The sequence below is a fragment of the Neodiprion fabricii genome, chromosome 3, assembly GCF_021155785.1.
Source record: "Neodiprion fabricii isolate iyNeoFabr1 chromosome 3, iyNeoFabr1.1, whole genome shotgun sequence".
NCBI classification, from domain to species: Eukaryota; Metazoa; Arthropoda; class Insecta; order Hymenoptera; family Diprionidae; genus Neodiprion; species Neodiprion fabricii.
Genome location: NC_060241.1, coordinates 11,056,943 through 11,084,830, shown reverse-complemented (window position 1 = coordinate 11,084,830; position 27,888 = coordinate 11,056,943). Strand labels below are relative to the sequence as shown.

General features: G+C 36.3%; 2 protein-coding genes across 2 annotated transcripts in view; both read left to right on the top strand.

The window, feature by feature from the left end:
* Window positions 1-1,585: 1,585 nt before the first annotated feature.
* Window positions 1,586-3,161, top strand: LOC124178555. The gene is made up of 4 exons (XM_046561996.1): window positions 1,586-1,616; window positions 1,722-1,834; window positions 1,906-1,991; window positions 2,174-3,161. The coding sequence occupies exons 3-4, from the start codon at window positions 1,980-1,982 to the stop codon at window positions 2,630-2,632; spliced, it is 471 nt and encodes a 156-aa protein (XP_046417952.1). The 5' UTR covers window positions 1,586-1,616; window positions 1,722-1,834; window positions 1,906-1,979; the 3' UTR covers window positions 2,633-3,161.
* Window positions 3,162-11,148: 7,987 nt separating this feature from the next.
* The window catches only part of LOC124178536 (sodium-dependent dopamine transporter), a 420,680-nt gene continuing 403,940 nt past the window's right edge, over window positions 11,149-27,888 (top strand). Inside the window, exons 1-3 of the mRNA XM_046561971.1 lie at window positions 11,149-11,419; window positions 11,668-11,861; window positions 13,672-13,847. Of these exons, the coding sequence (XP_046417927.1) occupies window positions 11,809-11,861; window positions 13,672-13,847 (229 nt within the window). The 5' untranslated portion in view covers window positions 11,149-11,419; window positions 11,668-11,808. The remainder of the gene's footprint in view (window positions 11,420-11,667; window positions 11,862-13,671; window positions 13,848-27,888) is intronic.

Sequence of the window (27,888 nt, the reverse complement as noted above, 5' to 3'; positions counted from 1 at the left end):
TAGACAGTTGTTTAATTCCTTATTGTTACAAGATTCCCGTACTTCGAGTTTGGTTAGTTGATAAAAGTGACGTGCAATAATAATAGTCGATAAAACATACGGACGTTCCGGTCAGATTGTTACGTTCCGAGAGGAACGTTTCGAGTCGACTCTGATTCGCCGCGTGATTTAAATTGTTCTCCTGACTTACGTAGTTGGTGTATGTAAATCTCGGGAATCCGCTGATCAGCTCCTCAGATCTTCTCGTTCAACTCGCCTACAATTCTGAGAGTTTGTTAGGTAGGGCTCGTGCCAACCATCACTATGCGTGATTGAAATAATTATTTATGACAACACTTGGGTTAATTACACATTTATTAACGGTCTCCTTCTAGTTCTCGATGGTAGGTTTACAATCGTGGTACAGATTGGTGTTAATCACTATCGCAGTGACAAACTGTTAACAAGTCTCGAAGGTTCTGAATGACTTATAATGATTTTATTCTAGGATTTCGGTAGAGGTCTGATCTGTTCTCTATGATGTCTGAAGTTCTTCTAATTATTCTGTTTTTGGGAAGGTTGACTTAGAGGGAAAATAGGAGGAGTTCAAAAGGAGTCGCGGTTTCTCGCGGGTCTCGGATGATTGGTTGAGGATGACGAAAAAATTGGGGGTAAGGTTTCTGGTTCGTGCGTGGGATCTCGGTGGTGGATTGGCGCGAGGTGGTTGGTTAAGAGAAGCAAGCGGCGAAGCGCTGACTGGTCTTGTTTTCGTTAAAATAAGGGCGCTTATCCTGAATTCTGGGTATAGGGGTTTCTTTCTCTGTGAGCTATCCGTGATTTATCTTCCCACGTTTCCGGTGTTTGTCTTTTTGGTTATCTTAACTGTTGCAGGTTTATTATTTTGGGTTATTACGGTTGAATGGGAAAAAATATATATATAACATGTATGTTATGAATTTGACTAATGAAATAACGGTTAATCGAGCGTGTGAGGACTGTTGATATAAGAATTTGGACGTTGTGATGGTAACTAAGTGCGTTGGTATTAATCTACGACTATCGGTAAGAGCACGTAGGGCTCTCTTATGGTAACTGTACGCTGGTCAGGTAGAGCGCAGAGAGGGCGCCGCCGTTGATACCGGCTGGCACGTAACAAGATGTTACAGTATAAAACTCTGCATTCCGTAAGAACTTGCGCCAAGATTGGCGGTTTGAGTCGCGCCACTTTTGTTTGCTGCGCCAGTTTTGTCGCGCAAACAAAAAAGCAGTATAAATAAAGTTGGCTTGCGTTTGAGTTGTAGAAAAAAAATTTCAGTACTAGAAAATTTAGACGAAAATTTCATTTCGGTAATGGATGTGAAAAAAACCAGGCTAGGTAATTTTACCATGTGTGAAAAATTGAATCTCCTAGCAAAATTACAGTTGAAAGAAACCAAAGGATTATCGAAAATAAGAAAACCGATGCGGTGAGTTCAAGGCAGAAGGAGGAATGCTGGAAGAAAATTGTCAACGAATTGAATAGTGAATGCACTGGAGAACATAGAAATGTCAACTCCCTGAAAAGTATCTGGGAAATTAAAAAAAAAAAAAAACTCGCAAGCATTATGCTGCAATCCGCCAAGAAGATCTTGCAACAGGTATGTATCCATATTTGTAATTAATTATGATAAAGATCCCAGTGAATAGTAACACAGGCATTGTTTTATTCTGTTCTTTAAAAAAAAAAAACTATCTTTGTCAAGGTGGTGGCACTATGGATATAAAAGAAGATCCATTACTGAATTTAGTATAAGGGCGAAAATCCAACCATCTGTTGATGGGTTGGTGAATGTATTTGATAGCGATGCTACTGAAGGTAATGTTATCTCAGAAAGTTATATTATTGCATAGAATTGTTTAGTTCATTATGATGTGTAGTTATCTTAGTTTTAGGTAATAATGAACCTGAAATAGCTCAAAATTTCGTTGATGGCCAGGATTACAAAAAAGAGTACGAACTTATGGTAACAGAGGCAAGTACTGTTCATAATTAAATTTTTTTATTGTATACAGTAGAAGTAGTATAATAATTCCGTTTGTTCGCTTTTTCTTCGTCAGAAGTAATGTTATAATATAAGAACAATGAAATAGGTAGAAACCAAGGATCTCATTATTTGTGGGAAGGAATTATTGAAAATTTTGCTTCTTGTTATAGAGTCTTGAAGAAACAGAGAAATCGGATTGGAGTTGCTGGCAACCAAAAATGCGACGTCAACAGAAAAGTAATGAGCTGATGGCATATCAATCCAGTGAGCAATTAACATTTGCCGACGTTGATGCAGCATTGTCGTCATCACATCATGACATGTCAGAATCACAACCTTATCCGTCGATATTGCTGCCAGAATCATCTGTTTTATCAAACTTGCGGCGGAAAAGGATGCGAGCGGCAACAACATCGACACAAGTAAATGTTGTTACTCGTAACCAACATTTTGCCGCTTTGGCGCAATCAAAGTTGGAATCAGTTGAATTGATAAAAGCAGATATGAGAGCGAAATCTGCAATCGAAATACATATTTTGAAAACACAGCTGGAAAAAGAACAATTTGAAGTAAAATTATTAAAATATGAACTTGAACGAAAAATGCATAACTCAGGAAGCGAAAATTGATCTTATTAGAAGATAAGCCGAATAAACTGAGTTCAGATGTAAAAATGTACTTTTATTTTTTGTTTCCTGATTTTTAATCTTATCATATAATTAAGGTTCATATTTTTTTACATATTGTTATGTTAATAAATACCTATGTTTATTATATATCAAGTATACTTGATGATACGAGCGATATAAAATTCATAAATATCTTTATTTACTATTCACAAAACGTATCAATTTCTACATCTTTTACCGAATGCGTCTCCTCCATTTTCAAAACAATCCTGTGAAAAGAGAGTTGTTTATCAAACTTGAATTCATTTTCTATCAATCAAACATTTACAAATAACTAAATCAACTGAGAACTAATTTACAAACTATAAGCCAATGAACAAGCTCCCCCCCCCCCGAGGCCGAATAAATTTCAACAAGGACTTTTTCGGTTTGGTCGCTGAAGAAAAGGTTTGAAAAAAATAACATTCCTCGTACCAAAATTCTCACTTTATAAGGTTTCCAAGGAATAACTATTTCCCTTCTTGACTCCTGTCATTCTAAAAGGTCAATCATAAAGTAAAAATAAATTTTTTATCTTTTTATCTGACAGACTAGACAATTTTTGTGTTTCAACAAGAACAAGATCCCCAACACAAAACCCCTTAAAAGGGCTCAATTTCCAATCATGTTCATCGCATCTAGCTAATACTGATATACGATTACTAAATCTAGCCTGAGCAATTTTTTGTTACAGATTAATGTCTCTATTCTGAAGTACTAACGGAAAATTATTCATAATAATACCCTTTGTAACATCTAACATCAACTTGCTGGGAGAAAAACCAATCGACCAATGAAACATCAAATTAACAGTTTGTTCAATGGAACGAACCCATTTAAATATTTATAATTATTACACTGTATTATTCACAATTGTCCGTATGATCATATGTACAGTCTGCACGTTAGACTTTCTTCCAGTAACTCACTCTAGCAAGCTGAAATAAGTTTAAAGAAATGTATTAATGAATGCTATTATATATAAAATTCGTAAATTCTGGCTTGGACAGATCACACATTGTGATTGGTCTCAATAATAGTATGTCAAGCAGCATACCTTTGGAAATATTTGTTGATTAATATGTTTTGAACAGGATTATTCGCAATCCCATGATTCACTGCAGGTACATTTCCTGGTAACAGCAGTTCATCCCATGGTGCAGGCAAGTTAACATCTCGATCATCTGGTGGTAGTAGATCACTGGCTCTTCGAGCGATGTTATGCAGAACAGCAGTTGCTACAATTACTGGCAAAGTCCTCTCGATATTCCAAACATACGCTCGATGGTATTAAGTGTTCTTATCTGCGCCTCGTTATACAGTTGTTCAGCCCGAGTTCAAGGGTTCTGTAGTGACATCATTAAATAAGACCGAAGTGGATAACCGCCATCACCGAGCATAAAAGCACCATTGAATGTCCCAGCTTCGAACAACGCGTGTATCCTTGAATTATTAAATATTGTGCTATCATGCACATATCCTCGCCATCGTGCTACTATGTCAATGAATTCTAAGTTAGCATTACAAATTGCTTGCACATTTATGGAGAAATATCCTCTCTGATTTCTAAAATATTCTGCATTATCTCCACCTGTAACAAAAGTTGATATAATATTATTATTCACGTCACATTATTTTTACTCATGACTACATGCTTATAGCTAACAATTTGGTACATGATAATTATAGTCACCAAGCGATTGAAGTTTCACATGTGTACAGTCCATGCAACCCAACACTCTTGGAAGTCGTGCAATGTCAAAAAATCGGATTTGCGTACTTTTCATATCATTAGACAGCATAGGAATACGTATAATACTCGGTCGAAGGCGAGCAATCACAGTAGTCACGATGCACTATTCTATGTGCACTAGTCATACTTACTCCACTGAAATCACCTGCTGAAATTAAATGACTCCCAGTTGCGTAAAACCTCAATGTCAGAAGTAGCTAGTTCATTGGAGATATAACATTATTTCTGAAAAACATAAACACGACCAGGTTAAAAATATATCCATCCCAGTTTACTGCAATCCCAATTTTCAATAACACAGGCAATCAAGATTACTATCAGGAAATCCCTACTTTTAGGTACGACTAGGGCTTGGGGAGCAGTTTGTAAAATGCAATAAAAATTCTATATTACAATATTTACTGTTGTGTTGTATGTTCTAATTCATGCCCAATATTCATCAGCACCGTATTAACGGTAACTTTTGATAACCGAAATCGGGCTCGGAAATCACCTTCGTCCATATATTCATAAAAATTTGGACGGCTGCGCACTACTTTTGGTCTGCGGGCGACAATATCAATAAAATCCTCATCAACTGATGATGACAAAATATTGTTTATCATCGCCATGGATCGTATATTCTTCTTTTTCTTTTTTTCCGTATCACTGTTTCCGGCTTGGATATTTCAAAATTAATATATATTACGCGCGACTCGACAAACAAGATTGACGTAACCTAGAAGAGAACAGTGTGTGCTCCCCAAAATCCAGCGTTTAGTTTAAACTCCGTTGGTATTGTGGAACGCAAAATACCAATTAGCTGGTTAAACCCGGTTTCTGCGGTAAACTCGGTTTAAAGTCAAGTTGTGGAACCGGGCCTAAAGTAAAAGCGCTCTGCCTCTGTCCTAGGGTGTTTTTAGCATTACCAGCTGGTTTCGGAACGCACCCCCAACATTCGTCTGGAACGCTCGTATGACGTTTTGTTTGCCATGGTTCCCATGGTTTAAACTACCTAAAATATGCCTCATTTTGTATGGGCGCTTTCTTTTTAGATCAATTTTATTATACAAATCAACGCCAAGAGATTTCATTGGTTGGATCTAACAGAAAAGGCCAATAAAATTACTTAGTGTCGTGTTATGTCAGGAAATTGACGTAAAAGGAAAGAGTCCTATGTTTGGAAAAGAGCTCCCTGCTAGACGTCTCTAAAGCTTCGCAATGAATTATGATCAATATTTAGATTCTGTCAGAGGATTCTGCAACTTTTATGTAAATCTGGTATGCCGTGAGTAATGCAGTTAGATCTGAATAGTTAGACATCGGCCAGTAACTTTTCGTTTTATCACAAGATTCTCGAACCGAAATTATGGTTAATAAGAACAATATAGGTTTTAATGTTCGAGGGTTTTGAGAGCAGATTGCTCGATATCAACCATGCCGGTGGAAGGTTGGAAAAGGAAAGACGATAATTAGTATTTTCCCAATTAAACGGTTCCTGTTTTAAATATCTTTATGTCTAATGTCTTGCTGGCGTAGGATTTTACACCATGGCTGTTTCCTATGTCCCTGACTTGTTCGGATGATATTATACAATCTGTTAGCAGAGCAAAGAAGCAAGTTGTCGTGCGATGAAAATTCTTCAGCCGAAAATTAAGAAACTACAGAAGTTTTCTGCAGAATGCACCACATGCTCATGCAAGAACAATGGATCTCAGAACTACCGTTATGGAGACTAATAGAAAATAAAAGTTAACGAAATTCGTCGGTTACGATCTTGTATCAAATAAGCTATCTCTTCGTGATTTGACCAGCTATGGACTCGAATATTCTTTGTTTTTACTCCTGCTGATGATAGAGCCGCCTTGCTTGTATCCAAAATTTTCCAAGCGTATTTATTACTTTGAAAAGACGCTTTACCTGTGAAACTTCTAAATGTTTATTTCGTTTTGAATCTAAATTTAGTGACTGACTCTAGCTGAGGCCAGCAGCAATTACGTGAGATCTTAAAAAAGTATATACTACTTTTGTGTTACAGTGAAGCGCGCGCATCTTAAAATTTCACTCTCATCATTTTTTCATAACGCGCCTAAAGAAGTATAACTTCAAAAATTGGTTCCGGGCTAGTTGAGTGTTACAGTTTGACTACCGTCCTAGTTAGACAGGTGAGTGGTTTCGAATAACACGGATGAAAGTGAAGTTGCATACTGTTCGTTGCAATTTTATTTGCTTATTCTTGTTTTAGTTTGGAGTCTGCCATTTGAACTGGTATACTTTGTCGTGTGATATTTTGTCGTGTGATCAGTAGTCATGGAACTGTTTATTATTCACATATGTATTTTTTTTTTAACCATCATAAATGTATTTTACTAACTGTTTCAAAATAGAATCGACTACACCAGTAATAATTGTTTTTCCAATTTTTGTTTAGAAAAGAAACAAGGAAACCTCATAACAAATTTAAATCGCCTACACGTGAGTACTCTGGAACAAAAACAGCAAAGCTAATAAAGATCTCATCAAACACAAGATCTTTAATTCTAAAATCCAACTGCCGTAGAATATCTCCTTCGCCATCGAGAAATGAATTGCCCAATGTGGAAGTGCAGAATATAGGGCATGATAATCCAATTGCAGGTCTTGAAGAAAGTCGGCAAAAAGTTCCAAAAGTCGATTTCAATCTAGTATTGGAAAGTTTGATGAGGTACCTAGTATTCGAAAGTATCTTTTTCTTATGATTTTCTACTCGCCATGAATAGTATTTCTTTTGTTTGTCAGTCAGCTTGTGTTGCTTTTATTGCCCTATGATTAGATGTCTATTGTCCACCTTCTGTCACATAAAATAGGCTTGTTTGAAGTTTCATTTACTAATGCCTTACATGTCATTCTTTAATGCGTTCTTGACAAATTATATTTGCAGACAAATTGTAGAACAAAACCAAGAAATGATACAACTGTTTGAAACCATAGAAGATCAGAACATGGAAATTATTGAGCAACAAAAACAGATTCTTGATGGAATAGGCCAACGAAATATCGGCGACGAAGTAAGTGCCAATTTATATGAACCGCTCGAAGGCTTCCCACTCAAAACCATCGAACAATTTCATGAGATTGAGGATGAATCGAAGAAAAGCGTTCGAAAGAAAGTGGTAAGAGTAGATGTGTTAATTCTGCAACACAAATCCGGCAATAAGTTTATATTTTTCTCAGTAGATCTCTTTTCTCCATATCCAATTTTTGTATTTTTCTTCAGTATTTACATCTATGTAATTTAGGATGATCAAGGGCGCGAGAGTTCTTGAACTCTGCTTTAAAGGAGGTGATGACCGATGAATTGGTCAACTCATTCACGTGGCCAGGGGGGAAGAAGAGCGCACAGCTTGGCGATACGAAAGTTGCCAATATGATATACCGTAAGATCCTCATAATTTATTTCACTGTTCAATTATTCTCGGTGACTCGTGAAAATATCGATATATTTACGGTCACTTTTTCTTCTAGAGGCGGCAAAAAAGTGTCCCCTGTTCAGAGGCCCTGATACTAAAGCAGAATTTAAGACTGATATGCTAGAAGTTTTGCGTACAACAAAACAGAGGTATCGCAATCTTCTGAAGAAATCACTGGCAACTGATGATCAAGTAAATGAAACCGATGACGAGGAGTTAGACGAGTTAGACGAGTTAGATCACAAACAGCTTATAAAAAAAATTCGACTGTTAGAGGGAAGGCTAAATATTCGTTCAGAGGTTGAAGAAGTCAACAAGGAGTAGGAGGAAGATTTTGATGCTGACTACGATACCGATGATCATTAGTGAAGTGTTTTATGAACGTAGCCATTTGTTTTTTTCTTTTATATCGGGTGCAGATCAAGTCTCCGAAGCATCAAAACTCAAAATTATGACGATGCAAACTATAAAATGTTGACGAAAGATCAGTGAAGAGACAATTTTATTTTCGATAAATCGCCAAAGGTATCATTTAGAAGGTCTTTTACTGGTGCCTGTAAAAAAGTGGGAAAAAAGTTGTCAACCTCTAAATTTTCGATGTTTTTTAGTGGAAAACCATAATATTTCTCGTCATTCATCCTAAAACCGGTACTCACTTTTTTCTGGTGGTTATGCTAATGTGAAAAAAATTTGGAACATCGTCCACCGACATTTGTTGTTCAAACAATTTTTGAGGTTTTTCGAACGCTCAAAAAAAAAATACCGGAAATTTTAGGAGCCACAACTGTTTTTTCTACTTTTTCATGTTACCGGTAGGTGGAATAATCGCATGCGTCGTACCTTTAATGATCACGGATCTCGGACCTTCCCTTGAGCATAAAGAATTAATGACGTAAATCGTAGTATATTTTCTTTAACGTTATTTTTTTTAATTTTTATTTTCTATACCCTACTTTTATCACACATCGTACTAGAGCAAAATTTGCTTTATATTTTTAAATTATATCGTCTGGTGATATATAATACTATATAATATATATATATACTTATATATACAATATATCGATAGCAGTAGCGCCTGTTTGATATCGTGATATTATTTATAAGATTATATATATTATAAGGATATAGTTGCAACTTTTAATATCGGATTCAAGTTTTAAAGCAATATTATATTTTCTGTCCATTAAGATCTGAGCCATGTTCTGTTAAAAAATTATTTAACAATATTAAGATATAACTGTGCTTCAGAATCTCTACTCGTTTTTTCTCAATATTGAATAATTTTTTAACTAAACATACAATGGATCAGAATATAAACTATACGTGTCGCTAGAAATTATTGAATTGTTAATTTTGTTCGATAGTAAAGATTTCACGAATAAGAAGTCGATCTTTTTGGCGGTAGTGGTGGCCTAAAACCCGCCTTAAGTGCGCCGTTTTCTTGTTATAATATACTGAAATATTTTAATAAAAAAAAGTTTTTGTAACATAAATTTTCTTATTTAATTTGCGAAATATAACCCTATTTTTTAAATCCTTATTTTACCGGCATGACATGCGGGCGATATGTGTGGCACGTCGTGAAACTCATGACGTGCGAGCACAATGCGTCAGGATGCCGACAGTAATTATTTACATGATACCAACAGTGCAGAATCCTAAATAGATAATGCGATTGAATCATAACCTCTATTGTGCTCGAGAAGGTAACTTTAATGTTTTCTGCTTAATATGGTAATTTCCCATTCCTATATATTAATTAATGCATTTCTAATAATTCTATTTATTTTGGAATTTTCATGTGGATCCAGATACTGTACATTTAAAGGCCGATCTTATGCCTGTAAACCAGTTAAATAAATAAATGAATCATATGAAATGACGGATAAGAAATGTAAATTTAAACTACACATTAACCATACAGATTTATGTGGAATTATGTATTCAAAAGTAACGAAGGTCTATTCAATTTGTATTCATTCAAATATATTTTCATTTTATATTTAATATTTACCTTTGAAATTCACACATGCGTGATGCAAACTCTGCAATCATCTGCAATTGGCTGCCTGAATTAGAACTGGAGTGAATGCAGCAACTAGTACGGAATAATGGGACGCGATCCATTTTTTCATCCGCGTTTTCGATCATCGGTTTACGTTCGAGTTTGCTGTATACACGATACGAGTTCTGGTAACTTTTTCTCGGTCCGAGAAATCGGTCCGATTTCTAACACCGTGTCAACACGTCTTTACGTACGCACAAATGCATCTCATAGATGCATTCTTCCGTTGACAGAACGCAATTGCTCCCCATGCGTATGGAACGGAATGCCCGGAACGCCTCTGATTGGTGCCTAAGAGTAACTAGATTTCCCTCCGGAACAAATGAGTGCCATAGGATACCGGCCTAACGCTAATTCAACTGGATTTGTACCCGTTAACCAACTCCAACTCGATTAATTAAAACCAGACTTTGGCCCTCGGTATAAACACGGTTACAGTTTCCCCAGTCTTTCCGTTGGATCGATTTAATAACTGGATCACGAACATTCTGTCATTCGCTATTTCTGTAAAGATTCGATTTTACATGTGACCGCGCCTTAACAGTGACGTTCAATGTAGGAAACTCGCATGGGAATAGCCTTAGAACATACAGCTTTGGTCGCGTTCGTAAATTGATTGCCAGTACTAAAAATTCCCTAGGACAGAGACAGCGCTGTCCATGAACTCGGTAGCGCAAAAGAGATGAAAGATTGCTGACAGTACTGTCAGTCAATTTTCGAACACAGCCATTATTCCTAGTCAGTGTTATAGTGAGTTTCACGACTGCCATGAGTGACTCCACATTTCGGTCAAAATTCATCTTGTGTTCTACAGCCGGAAATCTAACGGAAAAATGCAATATGGAACAACTGATCGCCAATGAGTGAGCACCTTTCTGTTTCATCATTGACGGTTCAATCGGAAACTGAGTTGTGATTTGTTACTGTTCATTTCGCTCTGTGTTATTGTAAATGTAACGAATTTTTTTGGAAACCATAAATTGTAAAAATAATTCAATCACGTAATATCGAAAACCTTCTACTCGGCCATTGAAATTCATTTTAGTATTTCATAATCAACCAGCTTCGTCAGATCCGTTGGATCTTACGCCGCTGCATTTGCATGCGATTGATGTCTGTCATTGGTCCTTTCTCTTGTACCTGTTCAATGGCGCTCGTATAAGCGAGAGTTCTCCACCCAATCTTCTCATTTGCTCTTTTCAGAGCTGTAGAAGCATTAAAGTCTCGACGAATGATTTTCTGGTCTGCTTTTAAGTTAACTTTGAGCCTTCGAAAGCTACGTTTAAATTTTAAAACGCTGTGAGAAAAAAGCGTCCGCGAATAAAATGTTGTCAATTATAATTATTTATATTCTTATTATTGATCGTTTTAAAAGTTTAATGTTTTAAATTGAAGTTTGCGAATTGTATTTCAAACAATTCAATAACACCATGCATCGTTATGATTGCTTTAATGTGAAGTCTAATTGATCGCAGTTGGGTTTTCTTCGGGAATTTCGGGTATGGTTATCACCAGAGATGATTTAATGCACTTAAGAATTATACAATTTTAACTTCGTTATCATTAAACTATAAATAATTATATATTGTTCCTAGTATAATTAATAAATCCGTGTAAATGTTGATAATTTTTATCATGCCATAACAATCCTTGCATAATTGCGCGGTAGTATTTGTTGCGACTACGAGCTTCTAGTTTTCCTTAATTATTACTCGGGGTGATTGATTGCATTTTTTTTTTGTACAAGTGAGTCCATTTAGTTCAGAATAGGTATGGGTTTGACAGACACGAGTTTTGAGCTACTTTTGACCCTCTGGCGAGTAGTGGTCTTCAGCATCGCGGGGCCTTTCAGATCGTCTGAGTTTGGCATACAGTACCGTGCTGTCCCATGCTGCTGCAGCATCCCGATCATTGCACAGTAGCTGCTCCAGCAACACCGAGGTAAGTCTCTTGAGTAAAATAAACAAACATACATCCCCATATCACTATTTTCCGAAAATGCTATTCAATAACCTGGATATTTTACATTTCACGTATACGCATAATTAGATGTTAGCTTTTTTTTTATATTCCACAATCATATTACATACATTCCCGATGTATCGAAATGTCAAACTTTTTTCTTGTAATATTTATAATGTTTCGAACACGGAGGTATGAAAAAACTTATATCGCTATATTCATTCATTTTCTGTTTTTTAGGATTGTTTGTCTCTTGATTCAATTGATAGCGTGAATTGTTAATGAACTGAAGGGTCTATAGAAAAAAAAGACTTTAGTTCACTCGAACTGATTTCAAGAAAAATGCAAATCAATATTTGCCTTTTCGTAAGAGTACGTTTGATAGCAATTTTTCTGGCAGGTTTTTTTTCGACTGGTGATGGTTTTCTCTTTCAACAAAGATGTTTTCAGAAACTACTCTCTGATGCAATAACAATGGTATCGCTAACTTGTTTTCAATAAAAAATGGAATATAGCGGCTTTTCCCCTGGACTCTTTAACTAATAAACGAATTACGTGCACATTGAAGATATGATTTTGTAAATTGTTCCGAAACGTCCACTGACCATAATTTATATAAAGTCATTCAAACATTAGTATTTCGCAACATCATGTTAAGCGTGAACGTATGACGTACGGTATTTTGTTCGCGCAGCTGCTATCTCAGCTTCTGGACCGTTTTTATTGCACGTTATTAAAGAGGCTGTCCGTTGAAGATATAGGCGTAACAATTACCAACGCCCACGATCTGTTAATGCGTGTTTCCTCAATTTCCTCAGGTCCGAGCAATTATTGAAATAATCAAAGTACGGAATCGTTTTGTATTTGGTCATAAGTATTTTTTCCAAAAATACTAATCGTAACTAAATGATGTGTTTGACGTTTGTATCAATTTTAAAATCATTTACGCCATGAATTTTCATCTCAGATGAACATTTAAACTTCATCTATACGACAACTGCGATTGGAATTATTGGTTCTGTACATACTTATTATACCTGCTCGAAAGATGGGATAGAACGTGAAAAATTCTGAACAAACATTGTAAAAGTGGAATCCGAAACATGATATACTTCTCATTTAGTATCTTGTTTTCAATCCTATTTCACGGTATTTTTTATTCCTAACCGCGATCGATTAAATCCTATAGGACTTTTTTAGCAGGATAGATAATTTAATATTATGAGTTGGATATTACCTGATCATAATTTAATTCATGATCTATTACTGAGCAAAAGTGAATCAAATGGGGATTATTCTATTTAAATCGCGAGTAGATGCAAAGCGTGTGATCCACCCGTTGATGATCATAATAAGTTGCTGAAACTAGAAATAATGGTGTTTCAACATCTTTAACATCATTGAGTAAATCGAGGACGATATTATTATTTGAAAACAACACGCGAATCATGCGGTTGACAGAAAACTCTCAACTTTTATCCTTGCGACTTATGACCTTTAAAATAAGTACTTGAATTTGTATAAATCGGATAGACCGGTCATCGCCGATTCTCGCCGACGTCGAAGTACAATGGGCTTGTTAGGGTCGAGTGTGATGTCGAGGGCCATCGATAACCTACGCGTCAGCTCCACACTAACGATACCCTCTGATATCAGCGTACCTGAAGGCCTTGTAAAATTGACACCCCATTATATATCAAGCGAATTATTATTAGCATACCGTTGAAAGATTAACATAATGTGGTGTTTCTCGGAACAGACAGTTCTATTTTGTTTTTCAACTCCTTAGCAAGCGCGACACTATGGCGTCCAGGATAATGAAATCCCCTACTTTGGGGGATGTCGACATCGAACGCAGAGAAACCTGGTCCGGAAAAGTTGACTTCCTACTATCCGTCATCGGCTTTGCGGTTGACCTGGCCAACGTCTGGAGGTTTCCCTACTTATGCTATAAGAATGGTGGTGGTGAGTTTTTTTCTATCCGCATAACGTACGTTTGCAGGTTTTAGATGCTGATATCTAGTCCCTTACTTTTGTTTACGTCAAAGTTAAAGTGTACGCTTTACCACAGCGTAGTCGTTAAGTTTTCAATTGTTTTGTAATATTCACAACTTTGCATGTTATCGGGAAACGTTTTGGCGTTTTATTGGACAAAGGGCACCACCGGTTAAGAATATCCCACTGCTTTCTTCGCCGGTTATAGAATAGTCAATTTATAGGTGACGTGTCACTGTAAAAAATGTTTCTTTAAAAAACCTGTGATCCCGAGAGATGTAAAGTGAATAAATGATTTTATTTTATCGACGTAACGGCAGATCTGTGAAACGACGAGAAAAGTTGAGTATTTGTGTATACAGTGAAATAGTTTCCGTAGTGTTGGTGAATTGTCGGTACCTTTGAGTAAGGTTATGGAGGACTACTCAGTCGCTGTTATTGAATTATTTTACGGGAAGCCTGTCCGTTGCACGATAGCGTTCGTCCATGGTGGTATTTTTTGATGGAAGTTTAATCCAATCAGTCTTTCATAGCCATGTCAGTGCCAGTCCATTATTTCGAAGAATTCCTACTAAGTGCTATTTAAATTTTTCATCAATGCAAAGTGAATCATGTATACGTATTTTCATATGAATATATGTACATGTACGTAGATAGTTATTTCAAAATCCCACAATCTCTTATGTTTAACTGAAATGGATATCCGTACGTGTATTGCAAAGGTCTCATTGAATTAGAGAAATGAGTAGAAATAGTATTCAGAGTAGGACAACTGTAAAATTCGATCATATATGTGAAAAATGATCGACCTTTCAATGAAAGCATTACAGATTTATTCAAAATTTAGAAACGCAGTCGAAAATTCAAATATCAACATAAAAGCAGTCTTCTCGAAGGGGCGTATGCTTTCGTTTTAAAATGAACATCTTCGTCGTATTTATTGAAAATTTCGAAGTAAACGACGGCATTCATCGGCACAATTCACTGCAGTTTGACATGTTTAAAAAAAAAAAAAAAATTAAAACGAAATTGTTATTACTTTCGAGGATTTAATATAGAAGTCAATCATAGTCGATATTGTTTGCTATTCTTCTAGTTATCTAATTAAGATTTGATATTCGTAGTATCATGTACTAAAGGAATTGTATGAGATGGAAAAATGATGGATTTTTTAGGAACCTTCGCTATACGACTAGTAGGATGAAGAAATTTTTATTTTTTTTTTGCAAGGACCGCGATTGCATTGAGGATTATTAAAGTTGTTAGTTTTAGTGAAATTGATAGAGGGTAAAGCAAAAATTGAAGTTAGCAAAAGTTTTAAAAGACTTATGCTATTTTATTGATACCTGTAGAATCGGCTGAAAAATATCTTTTTCAATAATGGATGTAGACGGATGAAAATTGCCAGTGAAAAGGCGCGTAATATCCATGAACTCGGTGCCAACTAACAAGAGATTCTGAAAATTATCAAATCATTCAACTGTTTATGTGGTCACCATCTTGCAACCGAAACTTGCAGGAGATTAAAAAGGTTGGTGGCATATCTCCACAAAATATGTCATTGTTTGTATGTAAATTTCTTCCGAATCGATCATGGCCTGCCAAGGATGCAGTAGTATTTACTCCCACCACGTTATAACTGGAAATTTCAGAGGTCGTAAAACGTATCGTCAAGAATCTTTGTTAAGGAGGTTGGTTCACTAAAAATTGATTTTAAAAACAATTAATTTCAATACCAGATCATCGTACATTAAGTATTTATTAAAGTAATATATTCGTGAACTATAGAGACTTCTTTGAAACTACGAGAATAGAAAACAAGGAAATTAAAAACAAAAGTTTAAATATCAATGCTACGTTTTAACCAGCTCGATAAAAATAAGGTCCATTCGATCGATTACATTCAACGATGGCTCACTTCACTCTGAAAACTGTTTTCCATAAATTCACAGAAATATTTTTTTTTATCATGCTGGAGTCGTTAAGTATTAAATGTCAAAATATTAAATCGATATCAAAATGTATGATCAACAAATCGCAATAATAGAAAATCTGTTTGAATGACTTTTTAGGAAACAGTCGGTTGAACAAACTGATCAAGATAATACATTCATTATAATAATATGATAAATAATCAATTTACGAATATCACACAATACAATTAACAAGCGGTATCGTTTTCTGGCTATACGAAACTCGCTAAGTGCTTGCTTTTTCGCACACCTGTATCAAAGAAAAAAGACGCATGCGTGCGTAATTAAACGTGTTTCCTATTTGAAAACGAATTTTTTTCAAATCGACACGTCAGTTGAGATGAAAAATTTATTGGAGGGTTAAGTTCTCCTGTTGATGACAAGTCAAATTGACAAGAACAGAGAAAATAATTGATAAAAATTTATTAATTGGTCAAGAGCTGTATTTTGGTATACCATTGAATATACCGAAAGTGCTGATCTCTATCTGCACGACTCGATCCGTCACAAAGAAAAATGGTTCTTAACTTTCTATTGCAATTTGAAATTTTCGGCTGGAGCGAAGCCTGTTTCGGCTTACGTGTAGAGTACGTTGAGCGTCGCTGCCTGAGCGAGGGGTGAGCGTAGCTGATACGGTGAGACGGCGAAGTCGACTCTGAAGGGTGACGGATTGGGTTCGTTTGCGTTGCTTTTTTTTCCTTTTTTGGCAATTCTTACTACATGGAATTGTAGTACGCGACTAGTACTGGAAGTAACGTCGTCTGTAAGGTTATGAGCCGTTTTTTGACCTTCTAAATCCACAGTGCTATGATCATCGCCTCGATCTTTACCATCTATCATAAAGAAATCATTAACGGAACCCTCGTTTTCGCGTTGAAATGAGAATCTGAACTTAGCCATGATGTATGATGGCGGTATCCACATATCGCCGCGCGTTTTGGTTCTGCATTTATGCAACCACGGGAGGAAGTGCAGTCTGTTTCACAATGACTTGAGCGTCAGTAAAAGTTTAAGACAGTTGAATAACGATAATGTGATGAACAAGTTCCTCCGAAAGTGAAATTGCAGGATTTTTAAATCTATCTGGCTTGACTTTTGTGTAATCACTCTTGAACCAAAAATACTTCAGAAGATTCATATACCGTGGAGATGATGATTGATTGTAAGTCAGAGATTGTAATTTGAGAATATTATTCCTCTAATGCAAATTCAGATCATAATTCATTGTTAAAACACTGTAGGAGAAAGGATAGATGAAATTTTTCCACACCCTAAAACCGTAAACGTCAGGGGTTGAATCTTTTCGGTTCTTTTAGGTACAATTTTCAACGTATCGTCTTTATTCGGAGGTGTGTCTCATGTACAGCTGCAGGGCAGTGGCCACTCCATGAATCAATCAATAGCACACTTTTTGAATCAATGTTGGGGACAAAAACATGCTGCAACCAAGTTTTGAAATATTCTGAAATATTATAATACCATATTTCTGTACATATAACTTTTTCATTCCCATAAGTGAATAATCATGAGATCTATAAATCGTTTTTTCCTAAAGTAAGTTTACCAGACTTTGATACTCCTGCGTACACATCATCTGGACGAAATAATGTCTGTTGCGCAATTGGACCAAACACACTACTTGGTTCTTTGACAACCAAAAAAAGTGGGGAAAGAAGTTTTCTTTCAGCTGACAAAGTTGGCTGAATTTTGAAACTGTGTGTCGTAGAAGCAACTGACTACACTAAACACTCCACCTTCTTTTCTCCTTCGATACTTACAGCATTAACCATGTTGGATTTCAAAATTGCACGGTCAGAATTTGGTCCAGTAATCTTACAAATCCTTGAAATACCGAGCTCGGCAAGATTACGCGGTCGCAAAATCAACTCTGCAAGAAGGCGGCGCAAATTTGGGCGGGTGGTTTTTATCATTAACGCAACAAAATGTTATCTGAACGAATAAGCTCCTCAATTGTTGCTTAGAAAAAGTTTTGTAATATTAAGTAAGATAAACTGAAGCAAAATAATACTAATTCAATGTGACATTATTTCGAAAAATGCAAAAACAGGTATCTCTTACTTGTTTCTGCTCTTTGAAATGCAATTAATCACATTTAAATATGAACAATAGTATTGTCTATATAAATAATTTGTAACTTTCAACCCTTCCAATTTTCGACCATTTAATCTCATTGTGATCGCACAAAATGCATTTTTTATTATTCGCCATGAGAATCATGTTCCAAATAGTTTCATTCAAATATCCCAACTAAAACCATGCGAAACTGCGAAACTATCACTGGGGATGCCCAACTTTGGGAGTTGATTTCACCCGTTTAAACCGTTTTTCCGCCAATAAAAAAATACCTCTCGCTTGGATTTCAATGAAGAATAATATATCCTAAAATTAATGAAATCTGGGGGACAGCTCGATATCATTCCTCATCAGTTGCAGGTGCATCGTGTACAGGCATAGAAAAACTTTCTGTAAACTAACAATAAGTAATACTATGATGAAAAGCTTCTTCGACAGTAAATGTGATAACGATATTATGTATCGGAAAAAAAGTTGCTGCTATGCAAATAATTAATTAAATGTATTCATTTATTCTAACTAACTTGTTTCAATTGATTAATAATTCATTTGATTTAAGTAAAATGTACTAGAATCTAATAAATTTACATCGATACAAGTTTTGTTTGATTCAATTTTTCTTTTCTAAAAACAAGTAAATATTAGCTAAAGACTCTCGGAATAATTGAAGGCAATTTGAATCCTCAAAATAAACCCTCGATTTGAATAAAATTTACCATACATAATTTATAGTAAAATTTACCCAAATTGACATTTTGTTATTACTCCGTTACCAACAATACCAGATGAAAAATTTCTTCCGATTGTAACGGACTTTTCGCTTCAATATAAATATACAGCCATAAACAAAAATGAAATATATAGTTTTTACGTGCTCAGTTTGTGTTCTCACTCATGACTCATTCTTCTCTCTCCTATCTAGTAGGCTCTCCATTTCACCTTCCATTCTCAGAACCCTGATTCTGCTCTTTGCTCTCTGCACTCACCGAAGCTTCATTCGGCTCGTCCTAGGACACTACTCACCTACCCTCTGAACTGCATTCTTTGTCTTCACTGTTCCACCAATTTCCTCAGAATAAATATATTATTGATATTCTAAACATACGTAAAATTATTGAACCCTCAACCTAACCTCCGGTTGTCCTAGAACGTCAAAGCGAAGTCCATTCCTTACCGCTCGGGAATAAACGACCTTCAGGTCATTACATGGTTAATTGAATATTTTATTAAGAGAATGTTTCTCTTGTCGCCTTTCTTTTCAAGATCTAATTTATAAAAAAAATTTGACACATGGACTCATGCACAGTATTTGTAATTTGTTAATGTTGACTTTCGCAACTTTTCATACTCTTACATTAAGGCCAACATTCTGATACATGTTTTTTATATAGAGATATATTTTCCCTTGATGGAAAAACTGCAACTTTTACATTTACTTGGACATGACGATATTTTGTATAATACACAATGTTTTCCGAGCTTCGCATTAGAAAGCTGCAGTACACGCGGAAACTGCGTTGTAACGAAAGGTGCCTGTTAGTAGAGCTGGGGGTCCGGGGGGTGCAACGCCCCTCGGCGGGGCAAAGAGGCAGAGCCCTTTGTGGGGAGTTGGGGGAGTCCCTCCTCCAGGAACAAAAAGAAGAAGGAGAGGAAAGGCAGGAGCGGAATGAGAATAATAAGAAGATAAGTAACGAGAACGAGAATATGAAAAAAAAAGGATCGTTTACTTTCAAGTCCTAGGAGTCCAAAGAAGGCTTAAAATAGTACTCTAGTATCTGTCTAGACGCACCGAAAGCGAAGAAAACACGATTGTGTGGTATAATATACATTTTCGGTTGCCGAAGACAGGTGGATTCTGCTGAAATACCTAAAGCCTGAAGTGCATATGAAATGTAGGTGAACTCAACCTATGCTTAAATGCCCATGCAACATTTTCATAAAATAAGCTGGTATATTTCACAATGTGAAACATGATGGTTTTTGGTGTGTTTGAGATGATTTTAACGTCTCTAGAAATGCTCAATGTTAAGAACCTCACAATGAGTGATTGTGTGTAATGGTTAATTTCCAAGAGATTCAAAGGGATCGAAAATTCTCAAATATACTTATAGTTGCTTGAGAGTACAACTACTCTGCAGCTGAAGTACGTTTTGAAACATGTGTTTTTCATCGATTCAGAGATAGTTTGATTTTGCATCTCATCGCTCGTTTGTATGATGTACAGTTCACCTTGGTATGAGCACATTAAAACGAAACGCGTGCACTAAATCATATCGATTTCATTCTGATTGGCCCTTTCGAACCTCAGAGGGTAATTTCAAGTAATTTGCCTGATGTTTCTTTAATCATCCCAAGGTGAATACACGTTGAATTTTCTTATTCAATATCCCTCACTGTGTTTTCATCATTCACTTATACATCCGTTGCATTATAATTGATTTTCTCGCAATAGCGTTTTTTTAATTGAAAGCGTGTAGAAAATTCAAATAGCTGCGTTTATTGTGGACTTTTTGAAGACTTACAGACGCGTGCACAACCAATTGAAATCCGAATACAGATCATTTCCAACATGAAAAGTGTCTAAGTTTAATCTATATGACTCTAATTCTTAAATTCATAAAAAACAAAAGAAATGAATAAAATCGAACCAGCGAAGCTGGAACATCACTCATCATCAATTAAATTCTCAATCACGCCTATTCATAAAGAAACAGAAAATTTACTCAATACTTCACATGTAAGTAGTAATAAATCAAATAATTGCCTCCTGATTAGTCCTTATATCGACACATAGAGCTACATCATTTCATAAATTTATCGAATGGCCATTAGCTCTTAGCAAACTGTCGTATGCCTGGTTTGCACTGACAAGAAAGTTACTTCAGGTGTACAATACTGATTTTCTCCATATTGTGATGTATTTATAAATGATAGTGTATAAAAAATGTATAAAAAAAGGCACTCCTAAAGTGGACCCACAGGAAATAAGGGATGCAGCCACTGATTGTGAAAGTACTACACATATTATCTTTTGTTAATAGTGAATAGATTTCAATTGGTTGTATCAAAAAATTTTAGGTTATTATAGAAAAATCTTAAGACATCGATATTTGGGGGTCTACATCAGGGATGATTATTACCCTGAAGGAGAAGTCTGAGTAAAACAAATTGCCCAGGCAAAGTGAATAATGCTTATTTCTCGTCGCTAATTGTATATTCAAATATAATTTTTTATTTTTTTAGAAAGTTGATGGTCAAGCAAATGCCGCGAAAATGCCTCTCAGTTGCTCTGAGTAAACACTCGTGTGTGAAGAGTAAACTTAACTTTTTTCATGCTTTCTTGCGATTTTCTTCAATGTATGTGTCTGAATTATTCATGATTATTACTTATCAACCAGAATTATTAGTTCTTAATCAAAAGCAGGTAGTCGAATATTATTGTTTCTTTTTCCGAATTGTCACTCAGGGTGACTTGCTTCAAAATGAGGGTACGGGTCAAAGTGGATACGGGCAAAGCTGATGGATATCTAAAGTTTATCGCAGAATAACTTGATCGAATAGTGGAATTAGGAATCAAGATGGATGTACACCCTAACAGTGAAAATACTGTTGGAATAGCTTCCAAATAACATTATCAACAGTTCATGCACGGGTACGTTAGTTTACATTAAACAATGCAAGTGAATAAGGACTTTCATACGACTGCAATTTTTTCAACGTAAACTGTAAAGCTCAAAGTATCATATGAAATAGTTAAGTTAACAACTCATGCATGGTAACTGTTTATATGATGATTTTCGTTTATTGCAAAAATTCGTTACTGGAAAATCATTACAAACATACGACGGGGATTGTTCATGTTATTTGGAAACTATTCGAATAATAATCTCGCTGTTAAGGCTTACATCCACGCTACAGGTTTTTTTAGGCTAATTCCATTGGGCTAGCTTTGGTACTTACTTTTTTGCCGACAATGACGAGTGTATCTATAAGTCTCATCACATGTGTTCAGAATCCGTTCTGTCCAGGCTTCCTCTACTACACGTATTAATAAATGAAGAAAATCGATAAGGTTCACCTTGGGTATTTTCCTCGTAAGTATTTTCGAATCGATTTGTGGCTTGCTACAATAAGAATCTAACTTTTCATAGTCCCTCGATGTGCGTAAAATCCGACAAAAAACTGAGCCACTTTAAATGTAGTAACCAATATTTATGAATTTGAAATGTGAAAAAGTTAGTTGTGCTTTGTGCATATAAATTTGATAATTTGAATTGACTTTAAATTGGTAAACACGTAGAAGACTTGTGTAGGAATGAAAATATTATCGCAGTTAATTGGGGAATTCGAGTCTTGCGTTCCTTGCGCGGAGAATTAAGTTTAAGCTGGAAATGAGCGAGTAATATACACCATAGTAATACGGTGTTAACAAGGTGGCTAATTGCCATTTAATCAACGGAAAATGACTCGCTGTGAGTTTAGTGGAGCTGTTTCTAGTCGGGTAATGTAACTTTATCTACGTACCTATCGTATACAGGCCAGGGTGCTCGGACAAACATTTTAATATCAATGTTTGCTTTATTATTTATTTATCATCATAATAAAATGTACGAAATTACGGAGAATCGAAGTAGTATAATAAGTATTCCTACATTAATAAGAGATTATAGTATTTCTAAATGAGTTGTTATAATTTTGACAAATAAAAGTTCGTACTGCACGTTTAGAAACAGTGTTATCTACTGTTGGAAAATTGGAAATGTGAAGCTGTTACAGATGTTATGTCCATTATGGACAGTTCATATTATTTGGGTTCTTTCCCACTTAAAGTACGGATACACCTGAAGGGTGGTTATAATCGGATATAGTTTGGATTCGATGAGGGCGTCAGTAGGGTACTGATTAAATGGTTTATTGTTCATAATTGAAAATAAATAAAAGACCAGGAGTGATAGTGAGTGGCGTGAGGCTGGATGAAGATAGAAAGACAGGATATAGATTATAATGTTAATATAAGAAATGTCGGAAAGTACGCAGTAGGAGCAATAGATGGTAAAGACGTGTGGCGGTACACCGAACATAATAGGATAAGTAATAAGTTTTTCAATAATAATTTTGTCAGACATTTCTCTGACGGTGTTTTATTGATGAATTATGATCTGAATTTGCATCTGAAGAATAACATTATTAAATTGCAATCCCTGACTCACAATCAATTAACATCTCCACGATATGCCAACCTTTTCAAGTAGTCTTGGTTTAAAAGTAGTTACACAGAAGTGAAGTCAGAAGGATTCAAAAGTCCTGTGGACTTCGGTTTCAGAGAAACTTGTTCCTCACATTGTGAAATTCCAGGATGCGATAATATTGCGATTAATCGTTGTTCCTGGTGCAAGAAGTCCTTATGTTTTTATCATTATTTCGACGATTACCATTACTGCAGTACTTATAATGAGTAATGTAATGCATATTCCTCCGAATACGGAAATAATGTGACAGTAAATAACTAATTATTGTTGAAATTCAATATATTGTTGGGTGCGTAGTAAGTCGAGATTTGTATTCATCGCTGTACAATAATGTGTACTTGACGGTCGACTGATAGCGAAGAAATCAGACCGGAAAAAGAGAAAGAGAATTAGACTATAGACTTGGAGCTAAACTTACGTATTCGGATTAATAAAATAAAATAAAACCCGATTTTCCTCATTCGTTGTATTCGTTTCATAAATCTAACAATATCATATTTGTATAATTTTGTGACATCTACTATGTGATGATTCCAAAATTACAAGGTCAGAATCAATAATATCAATTGATGCGCGGCTGCACATAATGACTGCATCTATTGGACTGGCCGCCTGAAATTCAGATCTAAGTTTAAACAGCCGCAAGAGCGGTGGGGACAAGCTATTTTAATTTTTTGACCTCTATGGTTTTTACGCGCCAGTCAACCAGGAAAACTGATTCATTTTTATCATATGTCTCGCATGATACGTCGCAACAGACAGATCAAATTAGAACTCCGCCGAAACAAAATGTAATTATTTTGATGCTTCTGCGTCACAAGATAATTTTAATTCTGTCAATGGTATACAAGCTATTTCATGTTAACTTTCCAATTTAATTCAATGTTTTGGAAAAAAATAATAACCAAAGTCCTGAATGCTTACAGCATTAGCGATGTTGATTTCAAAATTGTAAGCTCGCAATCGATTCCAGTAACCTCGCAAACTACTAAAATACCGGGCTCCGGAAGATTTCACGATCGTAAAAGAAACTATGCCAGAAACCGTTCGGCAATTTGTGGGAGTAGTTGCTGTTATAAATACAACCGAAATTTATTGAAACGAAGAAGCTCCTAAATTGTAGCTTACTTTACTTACTTAACTTTGAATCCCTATAATTTCCGACTATTCAACCCCGTCGTAACCGACCAAAATGCATTATTCTATATTTGTCATAGGAATTATTCTCCAATTGGTTCCATTCAAGTATTTCAACTGGAAGTATGTATGAGTCATATAGAAGCTGAGATACAAATTTTTGAAAATGACGTAAAAATCGAATTTTTTCAAATTTAAAAAAACCTCCAGCGGCCGGATTTGAGCGCATCAAGCTTAAATTTTGAGAATCACCTTTTTTTCTGACTTGCTTTCGAAAAAAAAAACGTAGCTAAATCGGTGACCTACCCCCGCAACTTTGCACCGAAAAGTAATAGATCTGCCCATCGCAGAACACTTTCAAGATATTGCACTTTCGAAATTTGATATAAAAACAATTGATTTTTTGAAGTTGCTAATGGACTCTAACCCCTCGTGGTCGGGATCAACCCAGGTCACTCGCGTGATAGTCGTTCGTGATTGTTAGATGCAGGAAGAGGCCCGAGGATATCCATTGCCACTCTCTCAAAACGAGCTCCAACGTTATAAATCTGAAGTGAACTGTGATCCTTGGCTCGAGGTCCCTTTATAGCCATACAAACTTGACATATTTTGCACCAGTCTTCTACATCAGTCCGACAGTAAGACCAAAAGTAACGCTATTTGATCTTGCAGGAGGTCTTGTTTGAAGCGAAGTGGCCACCATCTGGAGAATTATGACGGACGGCTAGTATTTGTGGAATCCGATTTTTGGGAACCAAAAGCTGCGATCTGAGTTCCCATAAGTCCGAAGATTCCCATTTTCGGTACAAAAAATCTTCGATTAAATAAATAGAATCCCATTGAGCCCAATAAATTTTCAAATATAGCACGGCTGAGGATACTTCTTGCCAGTGCGAGCCAGCTTCTACTTCTTTCCAGGATCTAACCTGAGCTAAGACGTTATTTCTAGCTGTGAGATCTGCCATTCTTCAAACTGTCCTTCGAGTGAAATTATATGAATAGCAAGAAGGGCATCTCGATATATTTATAGGTGCGCACACTGTTTACAATCTGTCATTTCTTTATTGACTCGATGAAATAGGGCATCACCGTTTCCATAATGAAGTCCAGTTCGTTGACAAATCTCGAAGTCGTATTGCTCGAGCCTCTCTATCCACCTAGCTATCTGACCTTCGGGGGGGCTTATTGTTAAGCGAAGGTAACCACCTTAAAAAAGCATGGTCTGTTCTGATGGAAAACTTCCTTCCATACAGATTGTTTTTATGACAATTGAAAGTTCTCTCCGGGCGACAAAAATTTCTCTCTGTTTTACTAACAATAAGGACTGTACTATAATAACAAGTCACGCTTTCTAGGCCTTCCTGAACCTGAGATGGAACTTCACCTATTCCAGAAAGTAAAGCGTCAGTATCCAAAATGAAAGGAAGCTCAGCTTCTGGAAAAGTTAAAATAGGCGAAGAACTAAGGCAGGTATTCAGGTGATTGTAAGCCTTTTCGCACTCCGGACTCCATTCGAAAGGAACTTTATTTCCAGTTAAATGGTGAACAGGCTTTGCTATGATGGCGAATCCTTTCACGAATCTTCAGCAGCATGTGCATAGTCCCAAAAAAGCTCTCAATTTATTCTTTGTTCGTTGGCGTGAGCCACTGAGATACCTTCTCGATCTTGGCAGGATCCGTTTTCACTCTATCAGCTGAGACGATATGACCAAAGAACCTAATTTCTCGTGGGAAAAGATGAATTTTTTTAGGCTCATTCGCAAGTCTGCCTGCTTCAGTCTAAATAAAAATTTCTTTAAGGGTCTGTACCTCTACTTCGAAAGTTTAACCAAAAACAATTACATCATTCGATATAGGTACAAGGCATATTTTCGCTATGAGTCCTGATAGAATGGCTTCCATCATACGTTCAAAGGTAGCTGGAGCGTTACTCAGACCGAAAGGCATAACCCCAAACTGCCATAATCCTCCGAGTCTGGTCACGAAAGCTGTCCTTTCATTGTCCTGAGGATCCATTTCAACCTGCCAGTAGCCGATTTGCAGTCGATAGGGCTGAAACAACTAGCCTCGGCTGCCAAGTCGAAAGTTTCGTCGATCCTCGGAAGCGGCTAGGAATCGTTTTTCGTGTTACCGTTCAGTTTCCTGTAGCTGATACAAAACCGCTTCTAACCGTCCCTTTTGTAGACTACAAGCCCTTGGATTCAAGAGAATTATTGACTTTAGTGTATGATTGAGGTTCTACAGTCTTATTGTTAGTTGATAGCGCACTATATATCTCTGTAGCGTATCGGCGGAACTACTACGTTTCTCCGAAAATTATATGTTGGATGCTGCTACTCTTCTGGATTAGCTGGATAATGCTCCTCTGCAGGTATCTCCTGTTCAACTTGCTGCTGTACATTTCGTTCTTCAGGTTCTGCAGGTGCTTGATATGCTTTATTTCTCTTCACGTCATCGTCTGGTATAAACCAAGCAATAGAGCAGAAAACGAGTGAATCTGTGACAAAAATATTACCAGGATACTGACTGTGCGATTACACGGAAAACGGTCCGTCATTATATTCTGCTATGTTTTCGAGTTGCAATTATAATTTATTAATTTGTTATAAAAATTTAATAGCAAAAAATCGTGCTTATTTGTTTTCTTTTGTAAATCCAAAACTAATGAAGCAATCTTAATGCTTTGAGTATACGAACTGCAGAGAATCAAAAGTCGAAGAAAGCGAGTGTTACAACGACTCGATAGGAATATTATTAACGGAGAAAGGCCGGAAAACCCGGAGAAATCAGCATTTTTTCAAAAATTAATAATGCTGTCAATTTTTAAGTTGCCGCACAGGCTCTTCGCGAGATAGTAGTGATTAATAGGTACCTTATGTGTGCACAACGCAGGTGCTGTCAGATAATTGGTTTTTGCATAATTGCAATTAGAATTTTTTATGCATTATCTTGCAGCGTAACTGGACGCATCTAAAGTAGTCTGACTTCAATTTTCGAAACAGATTTTAAACAGCGCTTCTCACTACTCAACCGTTTTTACGCGTTCATCCGTTTTCAGTCATGTTTGCAAGGATTTTTCACTTATTTCGCAGCATTTTAATGCAAAATGAGAATCCAGGTTTGTAGTACTATACTTCTACAGATCTGTACATATCCGATAGAAGTAGCGCCTCTTGTCGAGAATAGGTTGTGTTCTACGCCTGGAACATACTGAACATTGTTGACCTTTCGGGGCTCCCACTCCTTATTGATCTATGCATCGACCAATACAGTTTTTGCACCGCGTGCTCGGAGTTGTCTTCTATCTGGAACTATCACGAATATTTCGTCTAAATACTATTCGTAATCTACCAATCAGTCTTTTCTCGGAGACATACGTTTTGAAGCCCGGTTAGGGAACGGGTTGTGCCTGACCATTAATTGTATGAAAACCATAATTCATCCCATAGATTTATCGGAAAGAGAGCTATACTTGGTTGAATGGTTACCTGAGTCCCCTCACGGAAAAAAACCCTCAATTTTCGGGGGAAGCCTCAAAATTTAGGGGTTTACCCTGAA